This window comes from Aquarana catesbeiana, linkage group LG13 (assembly GCF_042186555.1).
Source record: "Aquarana catesbeiana isolate 2022-GZ linkage group LG13, ASM4218655v1, whole genome shotgun sequence".
Classification (NCBI taxonomy): Eukaryota; Metazoa; Chordata; class Amphibia; order Anura; family Ranidae; genus Aquarana; species Aquarana catesbeiana.
In genome coordinates, this window is record NC_133336.1 from 191,883,972 (window position 1) to 191,896,825 (window position 12,854).

Sequence of the window (12,854 nt, forward strand, 5' to 3'; positions counted from 1 at the left end):
TCTATTTTTACTTGAAAGTATATAATATTATTTATAGATATCCCATATGGACCAACGTACCCCAGTGGATGATCAGCGTGTTGCTTCAAAGAATGTCTCATACTTCCTTTTCCCCTCAACAGATTTGGCCAATCAGATTATATATAAGTGTTAGCACCTCTACACATATTTTGCTTTCTGGATGGTAAGCACAGCATGTACATCATCAACTGTTATTGAGGCCTCCATTTAAAATATAAGTTATGATCACCTTGTAGGTCTACTTTTAATTCCTCACTCTTCTTTTTCACATTGCTTTTTAAACTTCTTACTTCACAATAATAATTCCCAGAATCCTCCAGATGAGGCGATGGGACTACATACTGATGAGATGAATTGAATTCCTGAATTTTCTGTATATTCTTGTAGAATGCGAATTGAAGTTCAGTGTTGTTTCTTATTACAATTGTATTGCATTTTAGGATCATTTGATTGCCTTCACTGACCAAAACTGGGATCATCTCAATTTTTGGCTTAGAGAAGAGCTCTGCATAGGAAAGTAATGCAACAGTAAGCATATCAGACAAGATCAGTATACAGAATTATGTCTGATATATTTTACAAATGGACAGTATAGTAAATAGTAAACCTATTTTTCCTCTTATATGATAAGACCATGGCACCTGTTCTGCTCACCTTGTATCTGGATGTATAACTCTTTACTGCTCCTTGTTAATTTGTTTGTTGAAAACGTCACTTTACAGGAATAAGTCCCAGAATGCTTTGTCTCAGCGGACTGGACTTCATATTGATTAAATAAACTGAATTCCTGAACATTTTGTCCATCTCTGTAAAAAGCAAATTCCAGACCTGTATCAGGAATGAGTTCGCTACGTACTGTGTGACAGTTCAGGGTCATATTGTCTCCTTCTGTCATTTGATTTGGGGTCATTATGATTTCTGATTGAGTGAAGGGCTCTGAAGGAGAGAATAAAATAAAAACAAAAATAAAATAGTTGTAAAATATGACCTGTGTGAAAAGCTCACTTACATGTTTTAGGGTTTCAAAAACAAAATTTTAACTTGTCTTGTGTATGGGGCAACCAGATTTGGTTGTTACTGGGGTATGATGTGCTCCTTGTCTAGGAAAATGTCATGATGGTGCTTGACTCCTTTGATTTTAAACATTTGAGGAACGTGGAAAAATAGCACTAGACCCAAATGGTTATCTCACTGGTATTGTTATCTTTAAATATTTATGTTGATCTGGACCTGGCATCAGAGTTCCCGGGGCTTCTGCGGATCGTCCTTTCAGCATTCTTCAGGACTGTATCTGAGGAATACCCGGAGCTCAGGCTGCAGATTCGGGTAGGACTCTGGATTGGAGCCCTCCAGGTCGCTGGTATGCAACAGGGAAAGTGCTTTCCAACCCCAGAGCACCGGGTCAGTGACCAGCGGGCTTTGCCGATGGAATTCCTGGGAGAGCGGCCCCAGGAGCAATGGGTGTCTGAGTTGGACAGGCTGGTCCAGTAGGAGATAGAGCTGGACAATCATTATCGGGCTCTTCAATGGCATGCAGAGCAGGAATATTTAGGGGAGACAACAGAATGCTCTGCGGAGGGATATGACTTTGGTGGCCCTGGATTGCTGTGTGAGAGCCTTACTGATGGTTTTGTGATTGGCAATGAAGGAGAACCTACCCTGGAGGACCTTTGAGATTATAGAGAGGCTATGCTCGGTCTTGCAGGGGTCTCAGAGCTTAAACTGGATCTGGAATATTTGCTAAGGAAGGAACAGCATCTGGAAAGGGAATACAGGGGGTCCCCGGGTTACAAACAAGTTAGGGACTATAGGTTTGTTCTTAAGTTGAATCTGTTTGTAAGTCGGAACAGGTACATTTTTTTAAGTGTAGCTCCAGCCAAAAAAACTATTTTTAAGCTTTTTGGATAGCATAGGGAATGGTTAACACCCCTGTAACATTTGTTTTGCTGTGTGTGCCTCTGTTCAGAAGATTTCACCTCACTTTCTGTCCCAATGACAATTGGATTTTGAAAATTTTGGGTTGTTGTGGAAACAGGCCTTAGTGATAAAGCATCAGTGGAGGTACCTTTTCCCCAAAATAGCTCTTACAGGAGAGAATTTCCCTTCCTAGGGGTAGATTTCATCTCACTTCCTGTTGTCTGCCTTCCTTTGTAAGTAGGAGTCGTTTGTAAGTGGGATGTTTGTAACTAGGGGACCCCCTGTACAGGAAACTGCTAGAACACGTTCAGCAGCATGCCAGAGAATCGGCAGTGAAAACTCCAGAGATTGCCATCCCCAAAACTGAAATGCTAACAACAGGGCTGAGCTCTGCTAACCTCTGCCGAGCACCAACAGCAGCTTCAGGCAGCTGGCCTTTCTCCCACAACAGGGACATGGGATTTCCTGCCAGCAGCATCTGTGGAGTTACAAGAAACTTCTCTAGCTGAAGCGCTGGCAACCAGGCAGAGGGTCCAAGACTACTGTTCAACACCTGCGGCAGTTCTGCAGGCCCAGGGTGAGGAGGTGGCAGTCACTCCCGAGCAGAAGATCAGAATCCAGGGGGAGAATGCAATGGGCCTGTAGTCTCCACTAACAGCAAGCAGTGCTACCAACCTCTGCCCAGCACCAACAACAACTGCGGAGTTCCAGGGAGCCAGGGCAGTCAGCCTTCCTGCCCAGCGACAAGCTGATGTAGTGAAGTTTCTACTCTCAGCTGAACCGCTGGCAACAGGACAGAGTGCCGAGCCTCGGAACGTTAAAAACCACCCAGCTGAAGCGCTGGCCGCTGGACAGAGACCTCTGCCCCACACCTACTGATTCCTTGCAGCCAAGAATGGAGATCATGTGGGCTGACTATGTGAGTTCACTCTGCCCGACTAACGCATGTCCAGACCAGGTGGGGGTCTGAGACCTTGTTAGTCGACTTTTGATGGGGGAGAATTGTGATAGACTCACCAGCAACAGAGGCTTTTGGAGGGGACTGAATGCTAGCCTCTTGCCTACCGACTATGGGCCCTGACATTTGAGGGAGCTACAAGCATTTAGGAAGATATTCTGTTATGTAATGCGAAAGGACATTATTAAGGAGGCCATGATGGTCTCTGCCAGTGTGGGACTCATAGCAGATATATGTGAAAGGAATGCTGATTAATGAAATCGGGAAAGCCCTGAGTCTCCTGTTGTCTACTAGTCTGAAGAGTCTCTCACCCTTTGTTATTTGTGTTAATTAACTCTGCTATTGTGTGAGGGAGTTCTGTGTTGATATTTATGATAATTTGTATTGTACTTAGGGAGCTAGGAGACAACAAGGCTAGGACCTGAAAGATCATATCTCTGAGTCACCTAGTCTGGAAATGATTAGTTAATTAGCTCATGTTAATTTATGTTTCTGGTTACAGGTGTATTGTTAGAGTAATATGAGCAGGAGGGGGGAAGCTCCTTTTCAAATGTATAAAAGACTGTATTCTATGTTCTAATAAACAGTTCATGTTGAGCAACCAAATGAGTACTGCCTAATTTGTGGTGGTCAGCGATTTGGAATATCTGATATCTATATTCAGACTGGGAGGAAGCGGTATATGACGAAAGCACTCAAGGTGTGTGGGACGTTTCGTTACAGATACTTTTTGGATTGTCCCCCTGAATTTGGACAATCTGGACCTCTTAGCAATGGTGTGGCACCTTAATTTCAGTTTTTTGTTACAATGTACATTTTTGTACAAGGTATATCTAAACCAAAACTTTTTATTTTTAGTTTAAACCGTTAGATGGTTAGAACGTCTGTCGTGTTTTAATTGCTGTTCCTCAAACCATATAGCACAGACATCCATAGGTAACCCTTGTGAAAGGTTGGTGCGTGGCTTTGCAATGGTACCGTACAGAATCCAGTGATGAAGAGAAAACCAGCACACCAAGCATAATCTAAATCAATACTTGGTTATATTTTGTTATGGCTGACATAAAATAAAGTCTGTTTTTCCATGGAGAAAAAATATACGGCACTTTGATAGATAGCCTTGTGGGGTACCTATTAGACTTCAGATGGTGGTTTGACATCCCAGTGAAAATCCTATGAAGTTCTTCAGAAACAGATGTGCTCAACTTGGCCAAGCATACATGTTTACACTAGTCGAGAGGGATGAAAAGGAGTACCGGAGTGTCAATAGTGAGTGGGCAACGTTTTTTTTTAGATTTGCCTCTCTTCCTGTGGTCAGAAATTGGTAGCTTCTGCAACCATAGACATTAAAAAATATTCAGATCTACAAATATGCCTATATCAATTTTAAGCTTAAGAAAACCAAATGTGATAGAGCCACTGTGGCTGCCATTGTAATCTTTCTTGGGAAATCCTTGTTGCCTAGTTTTATGTTGATCGTCTTCATTTAATCAGTTGGAAGTCATTGATGCGGAACAATTGTATACAATTGGAGTTTTGGCTTCACTTGGTGCATATGTGGTGTGATAGCCAGGTGACTAGCATTGTCAGAAGGCCATCAGCATCTGAATCCCACATATGTTCATTTTGGTAGATGTCTTTTTAATAGATGATATTCCTTACAAAAACATTTGCTTTCATTTCTATAACATGTGTTGTTGCCCAGTGGTCAGTTTCCTACACATGTACCATATACTTCCAAGATCTCTATATGTCGCTCTTAGAAAGTGTTTCTCTCTGGTCACCCTTACCAAATATTTCACCATATCTATCAATTCTTTTTTTTTTACTCTTACCATTTATTTCAATGTTAAGCTCTTTACTCCTCTTCACTATCATTCTGCCAGAAACTTCACAGTAATATTCCCCAGAATTCTCCAGTTTAGCAAACTGGAATCCATATTGGTCAGAGGATCCAAATTTCTGAACATTCTGTTCAGCTTTGTGGAAAGCAAACTGCAGTTCTGTCTCTGGTCTGTATGGAGACACATTCGTGTGACATGTCACAGTTACATTATCTCCTTCCATTACTGGAAATGGGGTCACCTTTATTTCTGGAGTTGTGAAGAGTTCTGTAAATTATAAATTTCAAACAGTAAACCTCCATTATTTTAGCAGCAAACGAAGGGATCAATACTGTAGGTTTTACAAGGTTCATCTGTAATAGATCACGATAGTCTGTACTTAATTAGTTTAATTTCCTCTGCATTTTTAAAATGTGATGTGGCTTTAAAGGTGGTAAACCAGTTTTTGCTCATAGCCATGGTGTCTATCAACAACATTGTGCAGTTCCTTACAACAGGCCTGGAGTACTAATATGTTCTTGGTAAGAACAGCAATTATTTCCTGCATTCTACAGATTAATTATTTGTTGAGGGGCAATAAAATTAAATCTTAAAGCCAATTAAACATACTCCCACCGGGAGCCCCACCCCCCAGGGGTCTTTGGTTCAGTAACGTAGATTAATGGTGTAAGGTTTACCGGTTCTGTGAACATAATAAGATTTTCACCTATAGCTGCCACCTTTCCCTTAAGACAAGTGGACATAATGGCACTTGGATGTCTCCAGAACTCAAGACACTTAGCTATATTCAGAGAACCAGAACTCTCCCCAGCAAACCTTCAAGACAAAGAGAGATCATGTATTACGTCAGATGGCTTCAAGGGGGAAACAACAACCAGTCTGTTGGATTTATTACATGCAATTACTGCTGGTGTCTATAGCTGCTAGCAGTAATCATTGTGTTCTGACCTGCCAGGAAGGCTCTCTGCCAGCAGAACACAATAGTGCTGTGGGAGGGATTCTCCCATCAACACTGACTGTGGGGGAAAGAAATCGCATAATCTATGGGCTGCTTAAGTTGGACTACAAGCAATTATGCAAATGCCACCATAGTCACCATAGTAAATCTGTGATATTCAGTTGCTACTGTACTGTTCACATATCCAAAGAAGGTTTTCCATTTAGTATGATGCAGTTTGGTGCTGCAATTAAAAGGAAATTAAACTTTCAGACTATTGTGGCAATGGCCAATTTTCACCAAGCTATACCTGCTTTCACTATAATTATGAAGAAGACACCTTCCTATGGCTTTCAGATTTGTTGCTGCTTCTACTTCCCAGTCAATACAGATTTAGTACCGCATAATTAAAAGCATGTGCCACTAATAAACCTGAAAAAAAGCCTTTTTTTTTTAAACTGAAATTAATTGGAGTGCTGTTGTGGTATGTAAGCCAAGTTCATTGACCAGAAAAATATTCAATTTCAAAGCCAAGTATTCCAGAGTATGCTGTTTTTGAGGCTGTTCCCGAAAATTCTGCTGTTCTGTTAATCCACATACAGCTTTGAGGCATCTCCCAAGTCTGTAATTTAAGGGATTTGTGTACTTTCAACTACAAAATCCACCCCCATAGACTTAAAGTTTGGCAATTTTGAGCAAAATTCACAAAATTGTTTGTAAGCAGATAAAACACTAAAGAGAATGGTGCGCTAATTCAACCTGTGCATGAATCCCTGATACTACAGCAGCTGGAAAAAATTACTATAAAACGTGAATAATAAATAACACACAATAGTGTAATAAACAACGCAAACTGGTGATAAACAGTTCAAGTGATAACGTCCCACAAAATAATAAAAAATCTCGGATCCTTCCTTGGATAACCTTGCTCCAGGATGTACCATGTAGCAATAAAAATTCAGTGATATAAACCCCCACCGCCACCTCTAGGTGAGTTGCCTGCTCATCTTAGGAGAGGACCCATTGGGTCAAATCACGCCTCTGGTTTAGTGGTCTTTAATAATCCTGAAAGGAAACACCTCTGTATCTTTGATCCTCTGTAGTTCTCATCAAGTGCGCTGGAAACTGCTCCTCTGAAGTTGCTCAGAGCGAAAATGAAACGTTCATCACGCAAAATCGCTTAAATAGATGTGTTTTTATTAAACATAAAAATGCCCACTCAAATAGCAGTCATGTTGTGAAATGCCTAAGATACTCATATACCAAGAGTAAACCCACTTCTTCTGGGTTTACTGAGACACCGAAAGTGACGTCAATGGCTCCGACCGACGTGTTGCGTCACTGGTCACGTGACTTCTACAAGGGAATGGAGGTCTATTCACTTTTGATGTTTAATAAAAACGCATCTATTTAAGCAATTTTGAACGATGAATGTTTCCTTTTTGCTCTGAGCAACTTCAGAGGAGCAGTTTCCAGTGCACTTGATGAGAACTACAGAGGATCAAAGATACAGCTGTGTTTCCTTTCAGGGTTATTAAAAACATCATCCAATTCACAGTAGTGTGAACCCCGCCTCAAACATCGATCAGATTGGGAACCTGCTGTCAGTGACACTTTATGGGCATTAAATTGCTATATGATCCCTGTTCATACCTGTGATAACATCATAAGAAAGGAAAGTCTTCCACCTTTGACTTCCTTTGCTGCTCTGAGATGTCAAGTGACTGAATGGCGAGAGTTACAAAGCCACCTGATTCACCATGGCACACTTTGTATGGTACATTTTCTTTAGCCCACAAAAATCTGTCAGTAATAAAAGGACCACTTAGTTGTGCTTGCCCCCCTATACCTCCCCAGGTCCTCAGTACTCCCCTGTCCTTGGCAGTCCTCCCACCCTGTATACTACAATACTAAATTATAGTAATAAATGATACAGATGGTGTGAGCACACAACAAGAGGTTTAATAAAAAACTTTAGTCTGTCTCTAGATGCTGCAATGTCTATTTTCAATCCTATATTATAAACATTTCTGTGTCACCTTCATCTTCCTGACTTCTCCTCAGGAGTATATGAAAAATCAAAGTAAGGAGCTAACCGAATTAAAATCTAGAAGAGTAGAGGAGATCTCTGGGAATAATTAACACTTGAGGAGGTCAAATCTGCACCACTCCACCCAAATCATGTTGCAGGACTTACCTTTCATAGGTATAGAAGCTTCTCCACTGTACTCAGAATACGGGACCTTTTTTGTACATTTATATCCTTTGGATCCTGCTAGGTTTATGTTATAAATATGTAACTCAGGATCTGATCCCCAATCTCTTATGACAGTATTGTCCTTGTAAAATATAGTCTGTCCTCCAGAATATGTGGGATAATGGTGACATTTCAGAGTCACATTGTCACCTTCATGAACATAGAGAGGAGCCTGCAGGATCACATAGTCTGAAAAACAGAACCACAGACAACCTATTAGAGCAAAGATAACTAAAGAATGTTCTACTCCTTCATGCAGCTCCCACCCCTTTATATAAATCACCACCTCCCAGGGGATTCTTGTCCTACACCCTTAAGACCCGTACACACAATCAGAAAATCGTACGAAAAATACCACTTTCAAAGTGATCATACGATAGTCTGATCGTTAGTACATAGCTTTTGAGAGCCGATCAGGACAGGTCATGTGAAATTATCGGATGGGACAAGCACAAACATTTTTCTTGTGTGATACCAGATCGTATGATTTTCATTTAATCTGTACAGTTTTCTTCCAAAAATACAATACAATACATTACATTACTTCCAAATTTTTATTCTGTCATATGAGAATTTTTGTAACTTTAGTAACCTGTTTATTTTCGATATGAGACCAGCATGCAAAAAAAACCCAAAAAATAAAAACCAGACGATCATTCGCCCGATAATCCCATTGTGTGTACCAGGCAGGACATCACGTTGTACCAGTCTTGCCAATGACATGGCATAATGCTGTGCAAAGGCATTGCTAGACCAAGGGTAGAATCTTTGGTTGTAGCGCAACTCAATGGAAGCTTCATGTATATCAGAAGACATACAGTATATAACTGGGGTAGAATTGGAACAAAAGAGCCTTTAATTAATAAAATAAAGATAAATTGTACTTACAAAGTATCGACATAATCAGAGTACGTAACTAGGCAAATAACCTCCATTGGATGTCAGGTCACCACTGGTCAGTGCTGCCAGGAGATGACAATGGCAGGAGATTGTGAGCTGAATTGGCAGCACCGCTGTTATCTTCCAAAAGCACTGCCTGGTCCAGCCTTAATTTTGCAAAGCTTTGTTCTCAGTCCCCCCTCCCCCATCCTTGATCTCCATTTTTGGTGTCCAGTTCCTGGACCTCATTGTAAGCACCATATGTACTTTTGTACCATATGCACTTCTTCTTCTTCTTTGATAAAGGGGTAGGGCCCCAAAATATGAAATGTTTCAACACAGTTCAGGCTGCAAACTCAGTCCCTTAGCCAGGGCTTTTTTTCAGCGGGAACATGGGGGAATGAGGTTCCGACACCTCCAGGACTGAATGTATCTAATGGCAAGGGGTGCTGGGATGTGCTAAAGGGTCCATTGATGCTGGCTGCTGGAGGATCTATTGTATATGCAACTTCACTAAACAATGATATACTAATAATCCTGTATGAGTAAATATGCGTAAATGCATGCAATAACAAATCCTATATATAAGGTTAATAATTGCTATTCTCAGTATATGAGTAATGAAATAATCAATTCCATATAATCAGGTGATAATAACGATATAATAGTCCATTAACTCTGAAATAAAGGTGCAAGAGTGCAAACAGTGCTTATGTGCAACAAAGGATCAAAAAAGTGTATATAAATATACGTAAAAGCAGTGCAATAACAAATCCTATATATAAGGTAAATGATAGGCTATTCTCAGTATATAAATAATGAGATAATCAATGCCATATAATCAGATGATAATGATAGTCCATTAGCTCTGAAATATAAAAGTATACATAAATATACGTAAACACAGTGCAATAACAAATTCTATATATAGGGTAAATGATAGGCTATTCTCAGTATATGACTAATGAGATAATCAATGCCATATAATAAGATAATAGTGATATGGTCCATTAGCTCTGAAATAAAGATGCAAGAGTGCAAAAAATATTTAAAAAATATATATAAATATACCTAAACGCAGTTTCCACCCTGCAGTGTTATGGAGACGGGTGGGGGCCATCTTCCCCTCACTTGTCTCCATGCACAGGCACGAAGAGGACCGGATCGCCTGCACCGTTGCCGATGGCTCCGGTAAGCGGCAGAGGGCACTGGAGCGCGGCGGGAGGGGGGTCTCTCTCCCGCCGCCGATAAAAGTGATCTTGCGGCAAACCTGCCGCAGGGACCACTTTTATCTTGTAGCTGACCGCTGGCCAAACATGGGGATACCAGGTTTATGTCTTCCTGATTCTCCTCCCGGCCAATCAGGAAGCGGTTCCTGAGACCCGATTGGCCAGTGAGTCTTAGAGCGGGTCTCAGGACCCGCCTCCTGTTCGGCTGGGAGGAGAAGCAATGCCTGTAGTCGGAGGGAAGAGATGGAGTGGATGAGCGGGAGCCGGTGCGGAGAGCTGGTGCAGATGAGCGGGAGCCAGCATGGAGAGAGCGGGCGTTGGTGCGGAGTGCGGGGAGCCGGTGCAGACGAGCGGGAGCCAGCGCGGAGAGAGCGGGTGTTGGTGCGGAGAGCGGGGAGCCCAATCAGATGAGCAGAAGCCGGTGCGGAGAGAGCAGGAGCTCGATCGGACGAACGGGAGCCGGTGCGGAGAACGGGGGGGGGGGTGAACAGTGTGAGTACCTATAGAGGCCGCCCCTTTTTGTTGCTGATGTCATTTTGGATATGAGACAGCCTGTTTTCTGGATTCTGGAGTGGCGGCGGGATGTCTTGTTTGCCGCCCCCCCCCAAAAAAATATACAGCACCAGCTGCCACTGCTGTGTTGTCTGTTACATAGCCCTGATCATGGCACTCTATTGTTACTTTGTACATTACAGAGTCCTGACTGCTGCTCTTCATACACTGGGTTGTACATTATATAGTTCTGACCCCTACATGATAAATTCTATGCTGTAAATTGCACAGTCCTGACCACTACACTGTATAGAATTGAAAAATAAAATCTGTATTTTGTTCCCCCTAAAAATTTTCAACCCGAGGCAAACACCTTGTGCTCTCAAATAAACATCAATATCAATAATGCAAAGACAATAAAATAAAATCATGTGGGAAAAAAGACAAATAAGCATGTATCCTGTGAAAAACTTCATGCGCAGATCACAACTCCAAACATGGCAACTCCAGTGCACCACATTGATCTACTTCAGTACAACCGGCCTGTCAGATTTTTCGGATGTTATTATTGCTGGAGGCTGTAACCGCTAGCAGCCAGTAATCATCATGTTTTGCCAGGAAGGCTCCCTGCCGGCATAACACAATAGCGCCATGGGAGGGATTCCACCATCAACAATGACTATTGTGTCGACGGGGAAACTGAGCGATTTTTTTGTGTTTGCAGGAAGGAAAATTGAATAATCTATGGCCTGCCTAAGTAAACTACTAAATGGAGGGACCTTTATTAATATGTTATGTATCTATGTGTAATCTTATGGTGGGTAAAACCCTGTGATTACTTACCATTACTGACATCCAGTCTGACAGGGTCACTTATATCCGTTTTGGTGCCTTTACACCGGTAATTCCCACTGTCACCTGTTTTTGCATTTATAATTACAATGCTTTGTTCTGTGTTTTTCCATTTATTATCCTTGTACCAGGTGTAGATCATATCTGCTGGAATAGATGACCTCACATTACAGGTCATTGTTAGAGACTCAGTTGAGAAGATCTTGTCCCAGTTTGGGTTGAAGGTCACCACAGGTCTCAGCGCAGATTCTATAAGATAGAACGTTGTACATGAGAATTGTTAGTCACAACTGAAAAAAAGATTTCATTTTCAGAGGATAAAATCTCTTTATTGCCTATGACTTATCAAATTTTCTGCACAGGTAACCCTTGGTTCTATTAGATTCCCCTACATTGCTTCCTTAAAGAGACTCGGTCAATAAAGTGGTTCTACAGGTTGAAGGTTTTTTATCTTCATGTATTCTATGCAGAAAGGTAAAAACAACCTTCTGTGTGCTGCTCCTCCACAGGCCCTCCCTTATACCCACCTAAGCCCCCTCACAATCCAGTGATGTGCATGGGAGCCTCGGCTGTCCTGGGTCTCTCTCCTTGTTGGCTGAGCCACAGCAGCAGGAGTCTTTGGATTCCACTGCTGTCAATTGCAGAGAGTGAGCCAATGAAAAGAGAGCGGGGGACGTGTCTGAGCCGCGGATCTATATGTCTTATGGACAAATAGAGCCAGGCTCGGGAGCAAGCACGCACCAGTGCCCCCATAGCAAGCGGCTTGCTATTGGGGGCACTGGTCAAGGGGGAGGAGCCAGGAGTGCTGGCAGGAGACCTGAGATAAAGCAGATGGGGCTGCTCTGTGCAAAACCATTGCACAGAACAGGCAAGTATGACATGTTTGTTATTTAAAAAAAAAACAAAAGACGAACTTTTAGAATCACTTTAAAGTTGTGAAGCAAAGAAAGAAAGAACCTGCGCTATGTAAATAAGGAATATGTTATAATATAATAGGGCTGCTGCTAAAGTGAAAGGTGAAAGACCCCGATAAATACAACAAAAGTAAAAATTAAACTCAGTGCTGCTCCTTTAACTCAAACAGATATGGTATTAAGCAAACCTATATCAACACATAAAATATCATGATGCAGCTTACCAACATGATATAAAGTGCTCAGTGCATATATAAAGTGCAAAAAATATATCAAATATAATATATATATATAAAGTGCAATCATATAAAGTCCATCCAATATAGTGTGCTGAATGAGGTTTATTCAAAAAATCCAAAAATGTTAGACTTACATCAAAAAACTTTAAAACGTGCAGAGAAATGCTGCCTTGGCGTGCAAACAATGGTCACTAGGTCTCCTTAGCTTCTGAATAAACCTTGTAGTATTATACTATATACACTCTTTTTCCTTCATTGCTACACATCCTTACGGGTGCCTGATCACTGAGTAAGATGGGAAGGATCCAGGATGTC

At 41.5% G+C, this 12,854-nt stretch overlaps 1 protein-coding gene across 4 annotated transcripts in view; it reads right to left on the reverse strand.

Moving 5' to 3' along the window:
• Nucleotides 1-12,854, reverse strand: part of LOC141117096 (high affinity immunoglobulin gamma Fc receptor I-like) — a 40,283-nt gene that overhangs the window by 20,999 nt on the left and 6,430 nt on the right. For 2 of the 4 annotated variants that reach the window (XM_073609709.1, XM_073609708.1), the window contains exons 3-7: nt 11,378-11,635; nt 7,875-8,123; nt 4,732-5,007; nt 676-957; nt 251-526 (exon numbers count right to left, since the gene is read on the reverse strand). In XM_073609709.1, the coding sequence (XP_073465810.1) occupies nt 251-526; nt 676-957; nt 4,732-5,007; nt 7,875-8,123; nt 11,378-11,635 (1,341 nt within the window). The remainder of the gene's footprint in view (nt 1-250; nt 527-675; nt 958-4,731; nt 5,008-7,874; nt 8,124-11,377; nt 11,636-12,854) is intronic. The other 2 variants (XM_073609711.1, XM_073609710.1) reach the window with 2 other exon arrangements.